Source organism: Colletotrichum jinshuiense, chromosome 4, assembly GCF_051148585.1.
Source record: "Colletotrichum jinshuiense chromosome 4, complete sequence".
NCBI lineage: Eukaryota > Fungi > Ascomycota > Sordariomycetes > Glomerellales > Glomerellaceae > Colletotrichum > Colletotrichum jinshuiense.
In genome coordinates this window covers 4,646,250-4,669,643 of record NC_139311.1, presented here as the reverse complement: position 1 = coordinate 4,669,643, position 23,394 = coordinate 4,646,250, and the positions used below count along the sequence as shown (strand labels likewise).

The following is a 23,394-nucleotide window of genomic DNA, read 5'->3' as shown; positions in this document are numbered from 1 at the left end:
TTCAGGAATTGAGATGAGACTCTTACTTGTTTAGATAAAGTAACTCGACTGTGTCGACTGTGTGTATATGTCGAGATAGCAATGGAACTGTTCTTGTTGTTGAGTTCTGAGATGGTCCTGGAGTGGGAAGAGCGAGTTTCAGGGCAAATGAAAGTCCCAGAAATGGTTTTAGGGACGAAACGAATTGAAGTAACTTGTTTTTGTTCTTAAGTGTTGTTGATGGGAAGAGGGTGACGTGATGTACCTAGGTATGTGAGAGTTGAAGTGGAGAAGAGAAGAGAAGAGAGGAAGAAGTAAGGCCCGAAACCCAAGCTTTCTGATAAACAAAAAGGCAGGTGCTGAAGGCAGAAGACTTTGGGCAAGAGCTCGCATCCGGGAGGGCTTTCCGAGCTTTGCAGTTGAAGTAGAGGAAGGTAAAGTGTCGTGGATGTTGCGTAGTGCCTTCCCAAGCTGCCAAATGAACCTCGAATGATTACGAAGCAGTAGCTGGTGTTTGAGAATGACCTTATTGACTTGAGACAGCTTTTGAAGACTACCTGGCTGAAATTGTGAATACAGAGCCGAATAAAAATTGTTGTAGCTCCTTCCTTTTGTTGGGCCAATTATCTCACACTATTTCTTGTCGTTCACACGTCTATATTTCAAATGCGTCTGCAAACCAAAGAATATCGACACTCTGAAACCGCTGTTTGACATGAAAGCCAGTGCCGTTGTCATTGAGTGTCTATGTTCCCAACTACGTGGAACACGGCGAAGGCAGAGAGCTAAAAACGACGTTAGATCTGAATGGGATCCGGTGTTCTTTGGTTTCGGTGAGTGAAAGGTAAAGTGAAAGGTGAGTGCCACTTGCACGGACCCTTTAACCACTGACCCATTTCAGGCACCGGTGAGCCGCAGATTGCTTACTAGTCACCCAATTTCGGCCATCAAGGTCCTCGGTGACGAAACACTGATCTGAAAGCTCCCCCCTAACGTATGTCCAGAAATAAATCATTTGTTGTTAAGACTGGCTCGAAAGCCTGATATCAATAAGAAAAAGAAAAACCACTACGCTACAGCCAGTGTATGTTGCCCACAAACTCCATGTGTCGATCATCAAGACCGGATGCTTTCCGCCAATGCCAAGTTCCATAACCGCGAAATCATTACCATCACAACGAAACCCTCCTGCCAACACACGTCGCCGAGCCTCCAGCTCTCGGTCGACAGACCATCGCAACCCTTTTACCGGGTGTTTTGCACGATGAACGACGACGCCATGGCGATGTACTGCGGGTTCTGGAAGTAGCCAAGATGCACGGTCAAGTTCGAGCCCGAGGCGCAGAACAGATCGTTGTCGTCGCAAAACGACGCGAACTTGCTCGTAAGGGCCTGGCATTGCGACAGGTCTTGGCGCGGGAAGATCTTGGAAGCTGTCAGCTACACTGTTGGGAACGCGGCGGCATATTCTGGATACTCACGCCATTCTTCTTGCTGCTGCCCCTGACAAAGGGCTGGGTGGCGACAAATGTTGGGTCGCCAAACAGAACAACGGCGGCGACTATGTCGGGCATATCAGTACATTGTCCTGTCCTCCAATGACAGACTGAAGGCCCGAGACTCACTCTTGCTGCCAACCGCACCCGCCTGCGCAACTGTTGCGTTGAAGTTGGGGCCGTCTGACGTGCCGCAGAGGGTGTCGAGCGAAACTTGCGCACCCTGCCCTGTGTTAGTTCCGGTAGTGTTTTTCAGGACACAATCACCTACCTGAGAGTATCCCATCAGAACAATCTTTGTGCCGGGGCATTGCTGCGCTTGCTGGTTGAGAAGCATGGTCATGTTGGTCACTCCCGCCGCGACGGAGGGAGGATAGGGATCGAGCTGAGCCGGGTAGACCAGCGGCGTGACGATGGAGCCGGGGATCTGCATCGACGCATTGTTTGCGATGTTGCCGAGCAAACCGGCACCCTGTGCCTCGACACTACCCCGAGCCACGATGATGTTGACCGGCGCGCATGTCTGCATCTGGGCGAGGGCCAAAGGAACAAGGCAAGCGAGTGCCGACAGGCTCATGTGGTGGTGCATTTTGGCTTTAGGGCTGCGAGAGTGGGTGTCCGTGTGTTCGAGATGTGGCGAACTTGGGAAGATTGGCTAGTCTGATCTGCAGAAGTTCGTGGGACCATGGCCGCCTTCTTGTACTGGTCGTCCAGAGCCTGGGACGATGCCATTATCACAGCCGCGGCATCTGGTGCCCATGTGGGATGCAAGACCGCTGCCATAGCCCCTTTGGGCGTCGCTGGTATCGCAGACATCTGAAGTACCAGGACCCCGCTGCTTGTTTTGGAAATTCGGCTTCCCACGTCTCCAGTTTCCAAGGCAATTCCAGCACTGCATCCTGGTCAGAGCTCCGACTTTGTTTTTCTTTCAGCGCGACATAACCCCAAGATGGTATCTGCTGCCTTCTCCTGGCAGGGCATTGCGTGGGAGCTAAGGCCTATGAGGGGGAGGCCAGTGCCATGCTGTTGCAAATCCGGAAACACCACGAGATTGGATGAAACTATACTCGGGGTAACGTGCCACCGCGACCCTTTCATTCACAAATAACTGGACATGCAGGAGGACAAATACTTATTTTCTGCACGAAAAAACTCATTGGCTCTCATGCATCGGAAGACGCCCAGACCCTTCTCCCGTCAAACCAGGTGGCCTTGATCTCACCCTTCAGCAGGCCCTGCGGCGTCCAGTCCATCTCTGCGACGACGAAATCCGCTCGTTTCCCGACCTGCAAGGACCCAATCCGATCTTCCGCAAAGACGCTCTTTGCAGTTCCGAATGCGCCAGCTGTGATGGCCTCGCATACGCCCAATTTGAAATGCTCGTTGACAACCACGTCGTACTGCGGCTCCCTGGCTGAGCGGCGCGTGGTCGCCACATAGGCGTTTTGCAGCGGCGCCCAGGGCGCCGTGGGACTGTCACTCCCGAGTGCGAGGAGCGCACCGTGATCGGCAAACTCTCGATAGGCGAACGCGCGCCCGCAGCGTTCCTCACCGATGAGCCGAGGCCACTCCCGCAGGATCGCGGGGTCTGCGTGGACGGGCTGGATCGACGCAGTCAGGCCCAGCTCTCCGAGGCGCTTCGCATCTTCGGGCGATGCCATCTCAATGTGCTCCAGTCGATGGCGGCGCCCGGGCGTGGCATGTGTCTCCAGCGCTGTCACGGCCATCTTGATCGCGGCATCGCCAATGGCGTGCAGGGCGATTTGCAGCCCGGCCGAGTCAGCCCTCTTGACCACTGGACCGAGTTGTTCCGCATTCCAGAAGGGAGGCGGTGACCCGACTGTGGCATAGGGCTCGGACAGGTGGGCAGTGCAGGCGTCGATTATGCCGTCGGTGATGACCTTGATGCCCACGATGCGCAAGTCTGGCGATGTCTCCTTGTTAAGCTCGGCGTGCAGCTCAATGGCCCGATCCACCTGCTTGAACCTGTCCTCCTCGGATTCGGACGGCCTGATGAGCCAGTACGCATGGATGCGCATTGGCAGATCTGGTTCCTCGGCACGCAGCGAGCACACGGCATCCCACGCCGGCTCGTCCATGGCCATCTCAATCAAACCCGTGTACCCCGACGCGTTGTACGTCTGCACTGCAGCCTTGATGGCATCCATCCTGTCCCTCTTGGGCGCCACCTGGGCCAGGTGAGGCCACACGATGGTAAGCACCGCGGCCTCGCTCAGAAGACCAGTCGCCTTGCCGTCGGCGTCGCGCTGGATCTTGCCTCCCGAGGGATCGGGCATGTTCTCGATGCCGAGCTCCTTGACGCCGGCCGTGTTGCACCACGTCGAGTGCAGGTCCTTGGTGTCGATAAAGATGGGCCGCGGGTCGAGGTCGTCTAGCATGCTCGAGTCGACTCCGTCGGGGGTCATGGAGTGCGTCCACAGCTTGCACATGATGCGCGGGACGTCGGGGTTCGCCACGGCGTACTCCTTGATGGCCGCGCGGATGTCCTCGAGGGACTTGCAGTGCTCGAGGCTCACTTTGCGCAGCGACTGGCCCAGGAGCAGTAGGTGGATGTGCCCATCGATGAAGCCGGGCAACACTGTCCTGCCCTGGAGATCGTGTGTAGTGACCCCCTCCGATGCATTCTTCGCCTTGAGCTCTTCTGTTGTGCCAATATCGGTGATGAGGCCGCCGGCGACGAACATGCTCTCTGCGAACGCGGGCTGGGTGTCGAGGCCGGCATCGGCGCTGTGGAGGAAGATGCGCCCGTTCACGAAGAGCTCCCCCGCGCCCGCCGCCGAATTTGTGACCTCTGCCATGCTTATCTGCAAGAACGCTCTGATTAAATATGCCGATTCGTAACACGACCTGGACCAGTTGAGATATTTGCGCCTGGTGTGTAGTACAGAGCGGTGTTGTTGATCGAGGTGGCTGTGGAGGGGTACGATCGGCTTTATGATGAGGGGCAGCTAGGTGGGCGGCGCGCGCCCCGAACCGCTGGGGGCGTGGTGGGGCATGAACCTAGGATCTGATCAGATCTGGCATCTTTCCAGCGCTCCCTATCTTTGCTATCTCGGAGGATCGGTGAAGGTGGGGTGAAGGATGCACCACACCGAATCCGCACGTGGCTGGCTGGAAACCGCCGGGAATGACCCTAACGCTCTCGCGCTTCGCGCTTCGCGATCCGACTTCATCCTTGGGTTTTGTAGGGTTTTAGAAGGGAATATTTTTTACAGCGGCTATTGCCAAGGTCTTCGGAATCGAGAACCAATAAGACAGGAAGTACAATACCGGGACCAGAAACAAAAAAGGAAGGTTAGAAGGCAGCCATACTATTCTGCTTGTGGTCCCTGTTTGATTATCTACAGCATTCGAGGTCACCAGCCGACATATACTTTAGGTGTTATCGATGAGGCAAGGTAACTCATTTCGACTCCATACGAAAAGATAGCCAGTCCACGAACCGTCCTAGTGCATTCATTAGCTGTCTTTTGTGTCAACTCGGCAGCCGTACCAGTCAGTGATAGAAACACGGTCCTCAATATCAGACCTAAAAATAACTATCGTATAAGCGAGCAGAGAAATGTAGAACTGTGGTTCAGATGCTTGGGGCTGCAGGCCTGAAAGAGTAAGGAACAACCAAGCACATTGACATCAAGTGTCTACATGTAATGCATGCTGGATGTCACTTGTTTTCCTAATATATGGCACTTGCGGACGTGTCGTAATATGTTATTTAAATTACCGTCTATAGTCATTCTATCATCATCTGTTGTATTTCTCATTGTTTGCTCATGTCGTGCTTCTTATTTCTCCGGCACTACGAGAATATCATCCACGTTGACGACTTGTCCCGTGGCAATTGATCGGTTCGCAGCAATACCAGTCAAGATCGATGCCGCGCCGTCTACGTGACTCGCCGCCCGCATGTACTCATCGGAAACCGGCTCGCCAAACAGATCCCTAAGCAGGACAAGGTCGCCGCCGCCATGAGCGCCCTTCGCCTCGCCAAGGTCGATCTCCTGAGGAGGCCCAAACAGTGGCCGCAGCAGCATCGTCCTCTTCTCGATGGCTCCCTCCAGTGCCTGGCTACCACCAGAGTTGACGTAGCTCTTCTCAACAACCTCGACCTCGAGCCGGCCCTTGGTGCCGTTGAAGTTGACCCTGAAGCCCTCCCAAGGCGCGTACGCCGTAAGCGAATACGTCATGACCGCACCGTTCCGGTATCGGATGAGCAGGTTCATCGTGTCCTCGATGCTGATGCCGTCACCGAACACGCTCTGGTCGCGGTAGTAGCTGTCCTCGTGCTCCGCGTCCAGGTACATCGCCTTGAGCTGCGGGTTCTCGTCGAGCTGCAGCGCGAACGGGTCGCCCTTGGCCGCCTCGCTCCCGTGCGCCCTGGTATAGAACTTTGTCACGCCCCGCTTCTCGGCGTTCTCGCGGCCGTAGAACTTGAGGTCGCCCTGCGCGTACACCGTCTGCGGCCGCGTCTGCAGCCAGAAGTTGACGAGGTCGAAGTGGTGCGTCGACTTGTGCACGAGGAGGCCGCCCGAGTTGCGCTTGTCGCGGTGCCAGCGGCGGAAGTAGTCGGCGCCGTGGTTCTCGTTGAGCATCCACTCGAAGTGCACGCTCGTGACGGTCCCGATGGCGCCCGACTTGATGATCTCGAAGATCTTGGTGTTGTGCGGCGCGTACCGGTAGTTGAACGTCACCCGCACCTTCTGCCCCGTGCGCTCGACCGCGGAGAAGATCTCGCGGCACCTCGGCGCGTCGATGGTCATGGGCTTCTCGGTGACGACGTTGCAGCCCAGCTCCATCGCGCGCACGATGTAGATGTTGTGCGTGCGGTCCACGGTCGTGACGATGACCTCGTCCGGCTTGGTGTCCTTGATCATCTGGTCAAAGTTGGCGGCGAGGTACGTCGGCACCTCGCCGTGGCCGAGCTCCTTGAGCCTGGAGTTGGCATAGTTCATGCGCGTCTGGTTGGTGTCGCAGAGGCCGACAATGACGGACGTGCTGCTGTAATCCTGCGCTATCGCCGTGTAGAAGAAGCCCGACCGGCCGCCGGTGCCAACGATGGCATACCGCTTCTTCTGGGAGGTGTTTGTTTCGCTCATTGTTGCTGTCTGGGGACCGTTCAGTTCACGATTTTGGGGGTATCGGGGTAATATGCGGTCAGCTGCAACGTCCCTAGAGCTCGGAGAAAGCCCTGCAATACAGTACCAAGTTGAGAGCACATTTCTGAGGCGACCCGGGGGCAAAGCGAGGTTATTGAGAGCTTGGGTTCTCGCGCTACCGCGTCATGACTCCGCATCTCACAGTCGATACCCCGGCCCGATTGCACATCTCGGCGAACACTATCCCATGCCCCGAGTTTAGCCAAAAATGGGACCACCATCAAGGCACGGCAGTTTGAAGCCCCGAATAGTGAGCCACTGGCTCAGCACCATCATCCCCACACTGCGGGGCTCGCAATCCCACAGGTGGGGTTCGAAATGTCGGGGATGTCGGGGTGTCGTGCGGAGAGAGTTTGGGGAAGAAGTGGGAATACTACGAAAGGTGCAACGTCAGCTCACAGGAGAGACGACCCTCCAGTTGGCGGTCCCGATTTGGTTATGCCAGCCACCCGCCCCCCCCCCAACCCGTCCTGGTAGATGATCGCTTCCTCAGACGCTGCCGGCAATGTTTCCGTGACTCGCACGGCAATGGGCCATTGTCGGGCGTTGAGCCGAAACATGATTCGACAAGCACCCTTGATGTCTCGGTCTTGCATACAGCCTGAAGTTTTCCCTCCAATGGGGTGGATCAGCTGCGACCGGGTATTTGATCCTCATCTCTTGGATTCTGTCAAGCAAACGGCAACCAACGTGCCAAGAGGGCTTAATATCCGGGTGTAACCCAGTAACCGTACCATACGACGACACACGCAACCAGGGAGTCAGGCGTTGCCGAGCCCATCGACGTTGGGTTCTCCAGATTCGGCTTCCACCTCCTCCTCGGCTGTGAGGATGCTTCTCCGCCTGTGAGGAAACCAAATGTTGGGGTAGGACAGGGGGGTCCATGGGGCATTTGACAGATAAAATGAACGAGTTCCTGGTCCTCTTGTAGCGGCACTAACCTTCTGTTGTCCATATGATTTAATCGGGTTGCTGCAGTATTCTCTGCCAAGTGTTCCCTCCATCAATATCATTAGCTTGGCACGGCTAAGTTGGCCTCGGCGACAATAAACTTTTAGGGCAATCCTTTCCGACCAAGTATCGTCATCATGGCTTCTCAAGCCCCAGCGACGAATCAGACCGTGCCTCCCGCCGTCGACAATATCGAGCCGGTTAACGATACCCAAACGCCGGTAACATTGCAGGAGAAGGCAGCCCAGTTCCTGGCAGCCCATGGAGGTGGTGACACTTCGTTCACCTACGAGGAGGAGAAGGCTGTCCTGAAGAGGATCAATTTCCGCGTTCTCCCTTTAATCCTGGGGGCTTATTTCTTCCAGCAGCTTGACAAGAGTTCCTTGAGGTGAGTTACCTTTAGTGCTATCTCATGCCTGGTAGGCCAACTACTTCGGGAAAGACAAACTGACCGCATGGCAACAGCTATGTATCCATCTTCGGAATCAAAGAGGACGCCAAACTCGTCGGCAGACAATACTCGTGGCTCGGTTCCATCCTATATATCGCCCAACTCGTCTGGCAGCCCGCCGCCGCCTGGATCCTCGTCAAGCTTCCCAACGGCAAAGTCATTGCCGCCGCCATCTTCCTATGGGGGTCCTCGCTGGCCATCATGACATCATGCACCAACTTCGGCTCTCTCCTCGGGCTCAGATTCATGCTCGGTACCTTCGAGGCCATGATCGCCCCGTCTTGTTTGGCCGTCACAACAACCTGGTGGAGAAGAAGCGAGCAGACGCTGGTCACCAGCTCCTGGAACGCCATGAATGGCCTCACGTTCATTGTCGGCAGTTTGTTTACTTATGGTCTGGGTCACATCGAGAGCGACAGGCTCTACAAGTACCAAATCATTTTCTTGTGAGTAGGGTGATTGGTGCCGAAATATGACCAGCGCGAACTGACCCGTTGGCTTTAACAGGTTCTGTGGACTGCTCACTGTGACCTATTCCTTCATCGTCCTTGCCTTGATGCCCGACTCGCCCATGTCAGCCAAGTACCTGACGGAGAGAGAAAAGGTCATCGCTGTTGAGCGTCTCAGAGCAAACCAAATGGGTATTCAATCCGGCGTCTGGCGCTGGGACCACGTGTGGGAGACTTTCACCGACCTCAAGACCTGGTGCTGGTTTGTCCTCGTCATTGCCATTTCGTGAGTCAACTCAATGTTCCTCACTTGTCTAATATTTCAATGGATCAAACATTAACATATTTCACAGAATCGCTAGTGGCGGCATCTCCACCTTCGGCAACTTGATCGTTCAGTCGTTCGGCTACGACAGCTTTACCACCATTTTATTCAATATCCCCTTTGGTGTCATCCAGATCGTCGCCATTATGGGCAGTGGTTGGGTCGCCACTCGAACCCAACGAAAGGGTCTCGTGATTGCGGGAATCGCTGTCTTCCCAGCCGTCGGCACAATCCTCATGCTTACGGTCCCGCGGCAGCACAAGGGTGTCTTGCTCCTCGGATATTACATGGTATGGTTATTTGTTTCTTGGAATAATGCATCCGTAACTAACCATTGTTACCAGGTTTCTTGTCTCGCTGCTATCACGCCGCTCATTTATACCTGGCAAGCCCAGAACACCGCTGGCGATACCAAGAAGAAAACTACTTCGGCCGTGGTCTTCATCGGCATGTGCACGGGTAACATTATCGGGCCGTTGCTGTACTCCGTCGACGACGCTCCAGTGTACCGCCCTGGCTTGATTTCCAACCTCGTCATGTTCATCCTCGTCGCTATCATGGGAGTGTAAGTCATTCTTTCAGAGTTCATGGTTGAATCACCGTACTAACTTGTCTAATCTTTCAAGTCTTATCCCGATTTACTTGAAGTATCTCAACGTTCAACACGCCAAGCGCCGCGAAGCGCTCGGCAAGAGCACCCAAATTGTTGACGAGTCTATGATGCGAAACAAGGATGTGCAGGAAAGCAAAGCGGTCGAGCTAGAGGGTGATCTGCAACAACAGCAGCACAGGGCTATCGAGGAGGACCATGGTCTGCAAGATATGACGGATCTTAAGAACGAAGACTTCATCTTCGTTTACTAGGATCATGATCAACTAATAATGAGCATACCGCAGAACAGAGTTGCTCACTGCCAATTAGGCTTCCTGTTATATTGAGATACCTTGAGAACCCGCATTATTTCATGGAATAAGTTCTCTGTTTCCTGCTACATGTAGTAATTATGTATCGTAATATACTGTAACATCGTTCGAAAAGATCTACTTTCAGGCCAGCTCGCACTCGATCAGGCTCTCGACGCCATTACCCCCACCATAGATGTCTACGATCTGGAGCCCCGCCTTTTCCAACAGACTCTGCCACTCAACACGCGTGCGCTCCCTGCTGCTAACCAGGGTCAACATCATAATGTCCAGACCCGTGGTCTGCCAATCGGCGCCGGTGTCTGGGATGCAGTTCTCATTGACGAGGAGCTTGCTATACCCGGGCTTCATCGCGGCTGTCATTCGCGCGAGGATCTCTTCACACTTCTTGTCCGGCCAGTCGTGTAGAACAGAATGTATGTAATATGCTCGAGCACCTGTGAAAACACTGACGTCAGTAGCTCATCCTCTGGAAATGCAACGAATTATTTCGGGATATACTGACCCTTGATAGGCTGTTCGTTGAAGAAATCGTGTCCCATCCTCTCAATCTTCTGATCTAGCTTCTCAATCTGACCAATTACGCTCGGAAGATCCTGAACCACGAGTCTACCGGGAGCCTCGGGGTGCTTCCTTCGAAACTCGTCAATATCATGACCAAAGCTCCCTCCGACGTCGACGAGAAGCACGCTGTTTTCAGATTTATCAAAACCATCAATCAGTCTCTCCTTCACAGGGTAAACCCCATCATCCATCCAGCTTGGTCTACCCTGACGGTACGCTCCCATATGCTGCGCAAACTGCATGTCATACGGGGGATTCGCGGCGAAATGACTAAAGCAGTCAAGCTTGGTGTTGTAGCCATATTGCAAGGGTCCGTTAAAGACATCCTGGGGATCGATATAGTTGGTCTTTTTGGCAAACTCGTGAAACTTGGCAAGAGCTTCCATACAGGCCCCGGAACTAGATATTAGGTAAGTCTGTTAGCATGGGCGCGTACATTGAGTAATTATTTGTAACGGAAAGAGTACGATAAGTGGAGGTAAAAGGCAGGTTTGGCTTACACGCAGGGGTAGCCCGCACCCATGCTCGTTATTGTAAGCGCGTCTGAGAAGTTCGTTGACTTGTATTCATCCCGGCCTGTTTCGGTGACATACTGCATCGCGCCGAGATGCCTCAGTATTCTCGCTGCAGTGGCCGATGTAAGTTAACGGTCAATATTGCGGATGCATTAGTCAAGACACGTACCAAGCAGGGCTGGGTCATGTCCCAACTTGGCTGCTAGATCGGCCACCTTGTGCGGCCCCTCATTCTGTGCCATCAAGGCGAAGAGCCCCGAGTCGACGGCGTATGTGAGGGCAGTGAAAGCAGCGGGCTGTCATGTTGCTGTCAGTTACCAATCAATATACTTCATCGAAGGAGCAGAACTTACTTGTGCCCAGCAGTGTTTGATCATGGTCTCGCGAGGTGTTTCCAGGGCGTGGACAAGTGAGCGGGCAGCTTTCAGCATGCTGAGGCGTGCAGCATCATCACCAGCGGCAGCAGGGCCCGCGAGTCCTGATATTTTCTTCGCGTGTTGCCCAATGCTAGGGCGATCGCATGCCGTCAACGCGATTGACATGTCAAGGTCTCTGTTGTTGCTGTTGGGAATGGACCCCATAGTTGCTACCTTGGTGAGATATTTCTCTTGTTTAAAAAGCTCAATAAGAGTAATGACACCACGACAGATGCCTCTCAAAATCGCGAAATCAAAAGGCAGAAGACAAGATAATGACTTTTAACAAATCAAGACTAGGAAGGTTGGGTTGTGCAATAGGAAACTAGTCAGGAAGGCAAAAGCACAGAAGACTGGTAAATAGGACCTCAATGGGAAGCAAGCAGGCAGCCAGTTCATACTTGAACAACAGTAATTTCCAAGCAAGCATGCGGTATAGCTGCATATTTCGTGCTGAAGATTAAGGTCCACTCATGACAGGCGGGGTCGAACCGAGTGCATGACTTTGGCCAGGAGTTCAAGGGGAATGTGCTCAAAGTGGTAGGAGGGTCATTATTCCAGACTCCAGAGCGTGCCTAGCCATAGAATCTTGTTGCAAGCATACCTTTCGAGATGGTTCGAGAGCTAAACCGCATGATAAAGAAAACAAGGGCCCATGTCCTCGCCAAGATGGTTCTCCAACTGAAGGGTGACTTCCAGGTGTACGTTGGAGTCCATCTGGCCCGGGAAACATCTCGTTTCAGCATTGTCCGTTGAAAATATGCAGGAGTGCACCCGACAAACAAAGATTTAGCTGCATCAGGTCCTCAACCCGGTGGGTCTTAATTTGTTTGTTGGACGACCTTTTGAACATTCCTGCATGCAATGAGATGATTTATCTCTGCTGTTGGTTCGCAGTGTTAATAGATCAATTTCCTGATTGGACCGGAAAAGCCGTTCCAAGTGGAATCCGGCTAGGGGCCCCGGGACGGGTGGTGGGGCCACCAGACGATTTCCAAGACTTCCAGGATGAAGACGCGCAACGAAGGCAATGTTGGTGTTATAGCCTGTTGCGACATTTGATTTTCTCCGCGTGATCAAAGATCCATCCGTTGAAAATGGGACCTCCCGTACCCATAATCTCCTCACTAGAGTCTAGCCTAGCATCCAGGAAAGCCGGGGAAATCGAGACGTCCAGGGGTTGACGCCACTTCAATGGCTGGCAAGTTTTGGGAGAAGGCCCGCTGTTCACTGCGTTGCTCGCCGTTGGTACCGTACTTTCCACTAAGATAACGTGATTCTTCAGGTAAACGTTCCTGCATCTCTATTTGTAATGAGATGACAGGGACGAAGATGGAAACTCAGGGGTTGGTTGGAGACTGGATCACTGATTCATTTTCTAAACGGATCAATACCTCAACGGGCCAAGATAGCTCGCAAGGGGGTGTGGATGCTGTGCCGGGCTCTTCCGATACCGTCTGTGATGCTCTAAAGCAAGAAATCTTTCAACATCGATGGAAGAATGTTGTAGGGGAAGCGCAATGCCACATTTTGACATTTGCATCATCCAGCATTTCCCACCTGGAGTTGGGGGTGCACAGAAATACCACTTGATCTGCAGAAAAGATGTCCGGCGACTCACCCTCGAGTTTATATTCGACTGAGGATAAAGGCCCAACCATATTAGTGACGATTTGTGTCATTGTTGGTATCAGTACCCTATTTGTCGCTGGACGTCTGTTTGTACGGGTCAAGATACTTGGCCAGACACACCTGGATGACTATCTCACGGTTCTATCTCTAGTAAGCGCAGGGACTATTGAGAATAATATTGATATGGGCTAGATGGGATATTAGCTAACTTGAAATTGTCCAGTTTCTCAGCTATGTGACAGTGGGCCTCGAGATATGGGCCGTAAAGTGCGGCAACGGCCGTCATGCCGATATTCTTTCACAGCAACAACAATCCGCTGCCGTTTTGTCAACAATCTCTGGCTTCCCTCCAAACGTCCTCGCATATACCGTACCGAAGTTTGCCGTGGTGGCATTGCTGGTCAGAATATTGAACACGGGGAGGGCCCATCGAATTGTATTGTGGTCAATGGCAACGGTCTGCTTGGTGCTCGTGTCACTGTGCATCATCATTCTCTTTGCCCAGTGCACTCCAACACGCGCCCAATGGGATTTTACGGTCACAGATAAGAGCTGCTGGAGCCCATGGGTTCTGGTTAACGTTGCTATCTTGACAGGAAGTAAGAACCGAGTGTCTCCTCTTGGCCGTCAACTCAAGGGTACGGCTAACATTGTCTTTGCTTAGCATACTCGGCCGCGCTAGACTTGTACTTAGCAGTCTACCCTGCCACAGTGTTGATGAAACTCCAAATGAATATGAAGAAAAAGATTGTCCTCAGCATCGCTTTGGGGATTGGGTCCATGTAAGAGACAGCCAGCCCGTTCACGTCTCCACTAACGCTTCTAGTTCTTGCTTCATTTCCATATACAAAAGTACTGGATTGACGTCCCTCGCTAGCGCAGACTTTACTTGTAAGATCTATGTGGTTAACATCGATACAAACACAGAGCTGACATCTGGTTAGACGATAGTGCCGAGCTCGTCGTATGGACAATGTAAGACCGAAACACTGCTTGCAATTCAGTTCCAGTGTAAGCTGACACCGAAATAGTGTAGAAGGCAATACACTCATAATTGCGGCTTGTATCCCAGTTCTTGGCCCTTTGATTGAGCTTGCCTTGGGACGACGAGTGTTGAGTTCAACCGACCGAAAATACCAACCGCAAAGTGATTCAGCCGGACTCAGATCAGGTGCAATCGAGATGAACGGCTCTCGGTCCATGCCGAGAAACGGAAATATTGTCGGCAGGACATCAACAGTAATCGGCTCACGGCATGACTTGGACGCCGCGAGCAGCCAAGAGAGTATACTTGAAGCTGGTTCTGGGGCAGGCAGTAAAATGGGAGGAATTATGAGGACAGACGACGTCACCGTGTCCTACGACACGGATAGCGTAACAAGAGGTCAACACACTGCGAATAAGGCCCCACAACGAGGCGTATTTTAAGTCAAAGTTCTAATAGAAGGGGGGCGGAGGTTGACACTAAGGAGTTTTGATGGCTGTTTCATAACTAATTTGACAAATAGTGCTTGAATCGACTTAAGCCATCTTCATCTCCTTCGTACTAAACTGGGGGCGTCAAATATTCAGAAAGACTTGCTAAAAGATGAAATCTATATTTATATCAAGGATTTAAGTATCTGAGGGTGACTACCAAAACGACTCACTAGACCCTGTGGTTTGGTCTTTGCATCATCAGGTCCGGTTGTTGAGCCGTCAATTACCCAGATTGACTTACTCGGCTAGTATGATCCAATCATCGTTACATCCTTCAGCCTTCGCCTCAACTAGAAGAGAAGGCTTCTCCAGAACTCCGGTAGGTTTCAGTTTGTATTCCTCGCTCCAAGCCCAGCCTCCGGCTGTATTTGATGTCAGTTGTTTGAAAACGAAACTCAGAGGACTCGGGGACTTACATCGCCACTGATCGGGCCAACATCCAAAAATACCCTCAGTTAAGTGGACATGGCCGAACGAGTTGTATCTATAACCAAATGCCGTGATGGATATCTCGTGTTTTCCAGCGTCCAACTCGCCTAGGTCCAACTTCCTTGGCTGCAGGGCAATATGTCCGCTCTTGTTCTTCCAGTGAACCTTGACGACCGGAGTTGCGAATTTCGGAACCGAAAGCGTCACATTCGATCGAGACTTGAGTGAGAAGCTACAGTTGTATGTTACGTTCCCAGCATAAAACGGGTGTCCCTGCGTCACAACGTCCCCCCACCCCAGACTTAGTCTTCTCTCGTTTATGACGGGCAGGTTATTCTTGAGGTCCACACTGAAGCTTCCGAGTAGGTATATCCTTTCCAGGTTTGTCAAGATACCGAACGGCATGCTTAGCTCGATGACGTTCGTACCCTTACGAATCGTTTTCTTCGGCACCGGTATTGTCTTAATGTCCTCGTCAACCCACCAAGATACTATCTCGTCGTCAACTGGCAGCTTGTGCCCATTGATGGTAATGGTGGCGTTTTCGGGATTCTCCATGGCGAGGTAAGAAGAGGTCTTTATGGCGATGTTAGACTCAAACTCAAACCGGAGGTCGACATAAACTTTGGCCGCACGCTCAGACTGCGGTATACTCCAAGGTTGTTTCCAGGCTGATCCTTTGGGAGGCAGGCGAAGACGAGCTCGGATCTCATTATCTATCTTGAGAATTTCCTGTCTGGCAGAATCTTCCCACGGGTCATCGTCAATCCTGTATAGCGCATAGTCGAGCATCAAGACGTTAGGTTCCGAAAGGATAACCTCTTCCAGCTTTAGCTCGGCCGACTGCTGGTTTGGCGGTGATAAGGTGACTACACCCGTGATATCGACGAAAGACAACTCTTCGGCCGGCACGGGGTAGAGTCTTAGCAACAAACTTGCGCAGCCCTCGAATCTGTGTTCAAAGACACTCCAACCCTTTTCGTACCGTGCCTTGAGAGATCGAGTTTCGCCGGTGAAAGTTTCAAGAACTTCAACATCCCAATCCCCTTTTATTTGAACCAATGTATCGTACGGATTGTTCCGATCAGTGTTGCAGATGAAGACGAACCTTTCGTCGCCATCTTGTCGCATCTGATACAGGAGTGTTTGGGTCGGCCCGCCTTCTTTCAAGTCAATTTGCAAGTCGCGGTTCTCTGAGACGGCGGAGATAACATCGCTCTGGTTCCAAGCAATCTTGGTGCACGGCTCAATTTCCAGACTGACATCTGGCGATGCGACCTTGGCGTCAACCAGGACCGGGCCTTCTCCAGCGATAATAACAGTGCCACCGGCAGCCGCAAATTTCTTGACAATATTGAGAGTAGACGATCGAATAGTCCGCAGGTTCGGTAAAATAATAACGTCGTATTCGCATTGGCCAACCTTTAGCGGCTTTGAAATGTCTTCGCCAACCTGGTTCGGGAGAAGACTCTCCGCAATGAAGTCAAAATCTACCAAACCATGGAGGAGCCAGTTTGTGAGCTCTGCAAACGCTTGGTCGCGGCGGCCGATTTCGTCGTCACCGCTGTTGTTTGGGCCGAAGCACAGCCAGAAGCTTTCGATCGGGTGTATCACACCAACGCGGGTGACGGCCTTGCCACGGGTCAAGGCCACGCCAACACGCGCAAAATGGTCTTCGATGTACCCGTACTCCTTGTACCACGGGCTTTGATACCCTATACTGGCTGGGTAGTCGCGTTTCCCCTCGCCAGCCATGCTGACCCAACTCAGATGTTGCACGCGGAATGTGATACCCAGAGCGGCATGCCAGTCCCCGCAGCCTTTGTGCCCTTCGAAGGTGAAGTACCAGTGTGTGCATCCATAGATCTCGCTCATGGCGCCCCGGACGCCATTTTGGCGGGCCACACTGGTGCACTGCTTCGCAGTGTTGTACTCAACCCAGTCGTTGAGCAGGTCCATTCCAGGCAGTGTCTGGTTGCGGTAGCACCGCATTGCCTCGCCGTGAGCGGTTGTTTGGGATCTGAGGGTTGGCTCTTCCATCATATGGCCATTGAGTATGATTTTGTTCTTCCTGCACCAGTTTGCTAAGAGATCGAGGAACGAAGTCACAAACCTTTCGCTGACGTGGTCGTGAAAGCGGTAGCGGGCTAAGCTGGGCGTATCTCCCGGGAGGTCCCAGAGCAATTCTGGGATGCTGCTGACGAGGTCGGCCTCGTCGCCATACGTCTTTTTGAATGTGTCGGGAAGGTCCGCAGTCCATGGGAGGAATACGTCTTCAACTCCAGTCGGGCTAGAAAGCTGAGTCTTGATTGCGACCTGAGGCTCGTCGGTGAAAATGCAGGGAACAGTTGTCCCAAATTTGTCTCCGATCTTGTCTTTGTAAACCTCATGAGTGCTCTCCAAGAACCGCGTCATAGCCTCGGTGCTCATCGTATCAATGTAGGTTTCCCCATTGAACCAAGGCGACGGAGGGTTGATTTCAACATAAGCGTACCAGACTCTTCCTCCTGGTTCGGCGCCCTCCCCTTCTTGAAGTTTACGGTTCGACTTGAGGCGACCATTTTCATCAAGCGTGATAGAGAACCGGGCCAGGAGATACCCTTCTTCACTTCGACAGGCCTGAGCCGAGCTTGGCGCACAACCGCTGGAGAACCCGTGAGAAGATGGCGGTTATGTATGATCAGAAAACTCACCCTCCAAGTTCAACGGAGCCATATGGATGTGGCGTGAACAGGATATGCTTTGTCTTGTGTTCGGGATACTGCTTCACCACCTTACCCCCAGCGACGCCGGATGGCCACCGATCGTCGTCATATCTGAGCAAAGTTAGCATAATAGTATTGAATAAACACGCGAAGAATTGAGTCTCACAGGCAGGCGAGCATGCCCTTGCTCTCCGCGTACTCGACGCAATCCCGGACGCGATCCATGAACTCCGGGCCCATGTAGTCTGTATCAAGGCCGGTGCGGACGTGCATGTGGAAGCCACCCATGCCCATCTCCCCAAGATGGTCAATCTGCCGGAGCAGCTTCTTCTTCTCCAGCTTCGTGTTCCATGACCACAGCGGGCATCCTCGGTACTCTGATGTCGGGTTCTTGAACAGATCTTGACTGAATGGCTCGGCGCTTTTGGGGTACGTCAGCGGATTCGCCGTCTCTTTCGCCGTCTGTTGTTCACCGGTGCCCATGGCAACAGGCCTTTTTTCCTCAATGGCAATAAATGATGAATCCATCTTGTGATTAATACGTGGGTCGTATATATCTCAGTGCCATTGACTTCTACACGCTCTGATGCGTTATTGAAATGAGATTGAAGCTGTACCTGAGCAGAAGACGTTCTGGCACGCAGGGAGCTTTTGTGATCTCATGACTTGTTTCAACCTTAGTGCAAATCCCCGCACGCAAAAGGTACGTCGAATATTTCGGCTGAAAGCGGTGGCGTCGCTAACTGAAAACGAAACCTTGTTTTCTGAACCTTTTTCGTCCGAGCAGGCCATATTGAATCATCCCCGAGACCCCTTCCCCTTCATGTACCGGTAGTGTGCTAGCGCTCCAATTCTACACCGAACGTCGCACGTTCAACCCCGTACCCTTGATAATTCTGTTCCAAACTCCCCTTCGTCTCATCTGCCACTTTCACTGTGATTTCCTAAACTGTCTTGTTATTCTGCGGTATATCGGGATTTCCTTGGCCGGTTTCTGTCAGTGCGAGAATATCGTTGCTCGCCCGGTTCTTGGTCCCCTTCTAAATGGCTGTTCCTGCACCGGTAATATTTTCCGCTTCATCCCATACTGGCGTATCATCTTACTGATTCTGCGCCGTGAGACTCTAGTGCACAATCTTCTGGCTCGGAGAGGATTTCGGCGATCTGACTTCCAAAACATAAGCTGCATTCTTAGGAATGTGAATCAGGATGACAACTATACTTACGTCTTCATAGCTTAGCAGATCAAAGCCAAGGATAAAACACTGGTCGTTCGAGCTGCACAGGTAGTTCATTACGCAGCAATGTCCTCCATCTCAGTTCATATGCTCTCCCCTTCCACTGTAGCATACTAAATGGCGATTTCAATACTATCAGTTTGATGTTTTCCTCCTACTTCGTAAATTTATCTACTTTCTCGTCGTCACATTTACATTCTCAAACTGCCAGGAACGCAAACTCACGTTAGAACCACATCGGCATTAGCGTACGTTCCCTTTCTCGCCAAGCTGCTTCCAGTACGCATGCGGACAACCTGTTCCATAGCCATTCATACCCGGTTCCATGGCGACTCCACTAAAGCAGTCCGAAACGCTTTGTCCGTTGCATCCGCGACTGGTCAATAAATGGCTGCATTAGGGACGGCATGTCTACAACCTGCGGCGAAACAAGACACTCGTCGCGCCGGCGTCCAAAAGCCGCATTCCAGTCTTCTTATCCGTCGAAGGCGACGGCCTTGATATTGCCGGCGCCCGGCTCCGTGAATGTCCGGCTCCCGGGGGGGCTGTGACCTAGCGGCCCACTTGGCCGTAATGACCAAGACCATTTTGGTGTTATTGCTATCTTGATTAATTTCCCTTTGGGGCATTTTTGGATTGTTGGCAAACAAGAGATGACGGAGACTACTATGTTTCTTATTTATCGAAGCTGGCCTCTCATACTAAGGTCTAGGTGTGTCTACCCGAGTTGAGGGTTAACAGGGGCAACAACAAATGCTACATTGGTTTCTAGATTCTCGGCACAATTTTGGCCACGATAAACTTTTAGAGATCTGTAGTCGGAGTGTGATAGCGGAGTTTGAACTGAAATATTAAATGTTCGCGGCTGCACTCTGAGAGACCATGTTGATGAATAGGCAGAGAAGTGCGCTTGCCTCGTCGACGCTGACCGAGGACACAGGGCAAATTTATGGTTTCCTAAACATCTACCATCTGAGTAGCCCATATACAACGATTCCAGGTTCATGCGGCCGAAAAACAATCTTCTAGCTCTGTAATGTGCTGTCATGCCAATCGTTACCCTCTGTGTTGTCTCCCACCAGTGCGGGATCCTAGTTCAATCTCCCAATTGCCCCTTACTCTGCTGTCTCCCAGGCACCCTTATTCTGCTCGGCGACTTCTCGGAAGGTCCTAGGTTGCTTCCCTGTCAATGCTAAGACAACGCTGTTCGTTCGATCCTCGCTCCCGTTCTTAATGGCTGTGTCTAGGCCGCTCATCATCTCCGCGTAATCCTGTGGCATCCCCATGCTGGTGAACCGGTCCACAAGCTCCTGTGCCGAGAGATTTTTGTGCACGATTTTCCGTCCGAGAACTTCAGAGAGAATTTCGGCGATCTGAAGCCCTCCAGTCATTAGCGTGGTTCCGCAGTACGTAAATGAGACAATTGGGTGTGATTGAGACAATTGGACTCACGTCACCGTAGCTCAGCAGCTCTGGGCCAAGGATGAGATACTCATCATTCGGAACATCTTCCTGCGTAAGCAGCTGGTATGCACACGCAGCGATATCCTCTGTTGCAATCCAAGGAATCTTTCCGTCTGCTGTAGCAGAATAGATTGTGCTGTCATTCAGGATCGAAGAGCGATGGTTCTCCTGCTCAACGAAGTTTTCTGTTCATTCATCAATATGCCTGTCTTCTTCAACTGCTGGAAACGCTTACGTTGGAACCACGTCGGCCTCAGCACAGCCCATTCCACCTCCCCGCTGTCGCCAAGCTGCTTCAAGTATGCATGCGGACGACCCATCGCGTAGCCATTGATATCCGGTTCAATAGGACTTCCGCTTAGCAGTACGAATCTCTTTGTGTCTCCTCGCATTCGCGCCTGGTCAATGAAGGATTGCATTGAGGGTAGCATATCCATGACCGGTGGGGCTACCAGAAAGATGCTCGTCGCGCCAACATCTAGGGCTGCATCCCAGGTCTTCTCATCTAGCCAGTCGAAAGCTACAGCCTTGATGTTATTGGCACCTGGCTCTGTCGTGGACGCCCCGCTTCGGGAGGCCTGGTACGTCGGGATTGAGGTGCTCGCGAGGAGTTTGGCGATCTGGCGGCCGACTTTGCCAGTGCCGCCGAGGACCAAGACTGATTTCGAAGCGTGTGTTGCCATTCTGACTCCCTGTAAACTGTAAGCTGGGTAACAAATGTGTATGAAATGGTAGACAGCAACAGTACGCGTATTTATGGAACCCTGCGTCGAAACCCAAGGTCGCTCGCTGATTACTGGGCGGGGGTTAACGGAGCTAAGAACCAAAATCGCGACGGATTTAAGACTATGGCGAATGATTTTACGACAGTAAATCCTTCAGTGACCACAGCACTACGCTGGCGGAGTTACAAGTCATAGGATTCTTTCTGTGCTGGAATTTGAGAAGATATTCTAAATAAAGACGATGTGAAAGGGAATGGATCATTTCACTGAGGGGCTCAATGCATGCTGCATGCAGTTTGCGTCATTGGCGATGACGGAGGATGTCGTCCGCATCTTGGCTGCCCTCTCAATATTTTTTCCGGTGCATATGCCTATTGCACTCATTAAAATATACATAGTACTGCCGACTTGGTTTGCCAATTCTGCCCAGCATTGACTCAAGAGGGTATCCAATGATGCCGCCACCAAATTTCGCATCGTGATCCCGGCTCAACTTGTCATTCAACAGAAAAACATCGCCTCGCCCAACGATGCGGCCATCTGTCTGCTGACGATGTACTTGCACATGACAATACCGCTCATTTCCATTGTTTTGGACTCCACCAACTCCAACTTGAAGCCGCCGAGTGGCGTAAGCCCCGATTCCTCCAGCATCCTTGTGCCCTTTCGTAGCAGCACCGGCATGATCGCCGTCTCCACCGTGTCCAGTATCCCCGCGTCCAGACACGGCCCCGCAAGCTGCCCGCCGCCCAAGAGCCAAATGTCCCGGCCCTCGCCGTTCTTAAGCTCCGCGATGTATCCCGTGAAATCGTCCGAGACAAGGGTGACCCCCGGATGATCTTCGCTTTTTAGAGTCCGGCTGAAGACAAACAGGCTCTCTTTATCGTGTTTGCGCAGCGGGTTCTGTTCGCCCATTGCGAACATGCATTGGTATGTCTTCCGTCCCATGACAAAGGTATCAAATTGGGCGTAGAGAGCATCAAAGTCGATATTATCGTCTCCCACGATCCAATCGGTAGACTCATTTGGAGGTGCGATGAAACCATCCAGTGATATCGCGACATTGTATCTGAGGCGTCGCGTCCGTTCATTCATACTGCATGTAGTCTTGTCGCGTTTCGGAATACAATGAGGGGTCGGATGTACCCTTTCCCCAGATTCCAGAAGTGCGGTAGCGAGAGGAGGCCGACCCTTTTAAAAGCATTGAAATAGCCATGCTATCATCCTTACATGACAACCTGGATGAACTCAGGGACGCGAAGTGAGTGAATCCGATGCTACAATTGGCACAAGATCGGACTTCCGAAATCCGGTTACCATCTGATGTCATTTCCTCCACTGTTCATCCGCCAGCTCCGTAGTCATGTAAGCCGGCCGCTTCCAGGTGATGACAAGGCCGCCTTAGAACAGCACCCGTGGCCGTTGCCCGGGAGAAGAAAGGCATTGGCACACGGGGTCGACGGTCGGCTTTGCTTCAAGGTGAGATTGCAGTTCTACGAGCTGGTTTCACCTCGGCAGGCAGTGAGGCGTTTCAAAAAGAGTAACGTTTGAGTGGCGTGTGAAACTCGACCAAGGCTGCCGACGTTGCAAAGCCGATGATCGGCCAACGTCCATGGTTACTGCGGGCCACCGTCTGCCATTCCCAAATCAATCCCAGATCGCCTTATTCTCCTGGTGTGTGTGCCATCAACCCAGGCTGACACCATCGTAAGGAATAAACTAAAAGCTTAACTGTTTTTATCCCTAGCTTCTGCCTTAAATAACCAGTGCCTCTTTCTCCATAGTGGTAGAACCCCGTGATGAAGACCGCCCAACATCAGCGACAGCGTGTTCCAGCACGGTGTCGTTAGACTCATCCGACAGTCGATGCAGTCGCAGTCTAGTCCATGTGCCTTCCGCCAATCGCGAAGCGGATGATGACATTCATGTTGTTGGTGTCGTTTTAGGATATGCGAAAAGAACAAGAACGCTTGAAACAAATAGCAGAGCGGCGTGCGAAGCCGATAAAGATCGAGAAATAATTCATTGCTAGAGAAACGGCTGCTGTGCCGAGTAGGCGTCAAGATATGCTGACAATGGAGGAGAAAAAAAAGGCACAAAGGTTAGCATTGAATGCTCCGGGCTTCACCAAACCGGCTGGCAATGTGGGGAGCCCCGATATGTATCCGGAGCTGATCAGTCTCGGCACCTGCCGAGGTTGCAACCCGGCATCAGATAATTGCGACCCATGCCAACTGATATTCAGGGCATTTGTAACAACCTAATAAGCCAACCTAAGGTTCTAGTACCAAAAGGGCAAACCAGTTCAGCGTTTGGACAAGTTGTGTACCCGGAAACAAACCGCTGCCGGACTAGATTCGATAATCTTGTACAAATTATAATACTTAGTCATCGGCGCGGGTCCGCCATCTTGTACGAGAATCTCGCACAAATTTCTCAAGAGACGGTGGGGGAGTGACAGACGCTGCTGCCTAT

At 52.2% G+C, this 23,394-nt stretch overlaps 8 protein-coding genes across 8 annotated transcripts; 1 reads left to right on the top strand and 7 right to left on the bottom strand.

The window, feature by feature from the left end:
• Positions 1–1,224: 1,224 nt before the first annotated feature.
• EsH8_IV_001167 (uncharacterized protein) lies at positions 1,225–2,064 on the bottom strand (the record flags this gene model as incomplete). The annotated part of the gene is made up of 4 exons (XM_083266057.1): positions 1,225–1,404; positions 1,461–1,540; positions 1,605–1,698; positions 1,747–2,064. 4 exons carry the CDS (start codon positions 2,062–2,064, stop codon positions 1,225–1,227), a joined length of 672 nt encoding a protein of 223 aa, XP_083124952.1.
• A 574-nt stretch (positions 2,065–2,638) lies between these two features.
• Positions 2,639–4,294, bottom strand: EsH8_IV_001166 (amidohydrolase; the record flags this gene model as incomplete). Its single annotated transcript, XM_083266056.1, has 1 exon — positions 2,639–4,294. One exon carries the CDS (start codon positions 4,292–4,294, stop codon positions 2,639–2,641), a length of 1,656 nt encoding a protein of 551 aa, XP_083124951.1.
• A 987-nt stretch (positions 4,295–5,281) lies between these two features.
• On the bottom strand, positions 5,282–6,592 carry EsH8_IV_001165 (Gfo/Idh/MocA family oxidoreductase; the record flags this gene model as incomplete). The annotated part of the gene is made up of 1 exon (XM_083266055.1): positions 5,282–6,592. The coding sequence occupies one exon, from the start codon at positions 6,590–6,592 to the stop codon at positions 5,282–5,284; it is 1,311 nt and encodes a 436-aa protein (XP_083124950.1).
• A 1,148-nt stretch (positions 6,593–7,740) lies between these two features.
• On the top strand, positions 7,741–9,692 carry EsH8_IV_001164 (uncharacterized protein; the record flags this gene model as incomplete). Its single annotated transcript, XM_083266054.1, has 6 exons — positions 7,741–7,991; positions 8,069–8,500; positions 8,562–8,789; positions 8,857–9,118; positions 9,173–9,393; positions 9,455–9,692. 6 exons carry the CDS (start codon positions 7,741–7,743, stop codon positions 9,690–9,692), a joined length of 1,632 nt encoding a protein of 543 aa, XP_083124949.1.
• A 183-nt stretch (positions 9,693–9,875) lies between these two features.
• Positions 9,876–11,412, bottom strand: EsH8_IV_001163 (uncharacterized protein; the record flags this gene model as incomplete). The annotated part of the gene is made up of 5 exons (XM_083266053.1): positions 9,876–10,189; positions 10,258–10,715; positions 10,817–10,940; positions 11,001–11,127; positions 11,185–11,412. The coding sequence occupies 5 exons, from the start codon at positions 11,410–11,412 to the stop codon at positions 9,876–9,878; spliced, it is 1,251 nt and encodes a 416-aa protein (XP_083124948.1).
• Positions 11,413–14,595: 3,183 nt separating this feature from the next.
• EsH8_IV_001162 (uncharacterized protein) lies at positions 14,596–18,020 on the bottom strand (the record flags this gene model as incomplete). The annotated part of the gene is made up of 4 exons (XM_083266052.1): positions 14,596–14,720; positions 14,775–17,431; positions 17,481–17,603; positions 17,659–18,020. 4 exons carry the CDS (start codon positions 18,018–18,020, stop codon positions 14,596–14,598), a joined length of 3,267 nt encoding a protein of 1,088 aa, XP_083124947.1.
• Positions 18,021–19,845: 1,825 nt separating this feature from the next.
• Positions 19,846–20,877, bottom strand: EsH8_IV_001161 (uncharacterized protein; the record flags this gene model as incomplete). Its single annotated transcript, XM_083266051.1, has 3 exons — positions 19,846–20,103; positions 20,183–20,379; positions 20,430–20,877. The coding sequence occupies 3 exons, from the start codon at positions 20,875–20,877 to the stop codon at positions 19,846–19,848; spliced, it is 903 nt and encodes a 300-aa protein (XP_083124946.1).
• Positions 20,878–21,420: 543 nt separating this feature from the next.
• Positions 21,421–22,014, bottom strand: EsH8_IV_001160 (dihydrofolate reductase-like domain-containing protein; the record flags this gene model as incomplete). Its single annotated transcript, XM_083266050.1, has 1 exon — positions 21,421–22,014. The coding sequence occupies one exon, from the start codon at positions 22,012–22,014 to the stop codon at positions 21,421–21,423; it is 594 nt and encodes a 197-aa protein (XP_083124945.1).
• Positions 22,015–23,394: the final 1,380 nt, after the last annotated feature.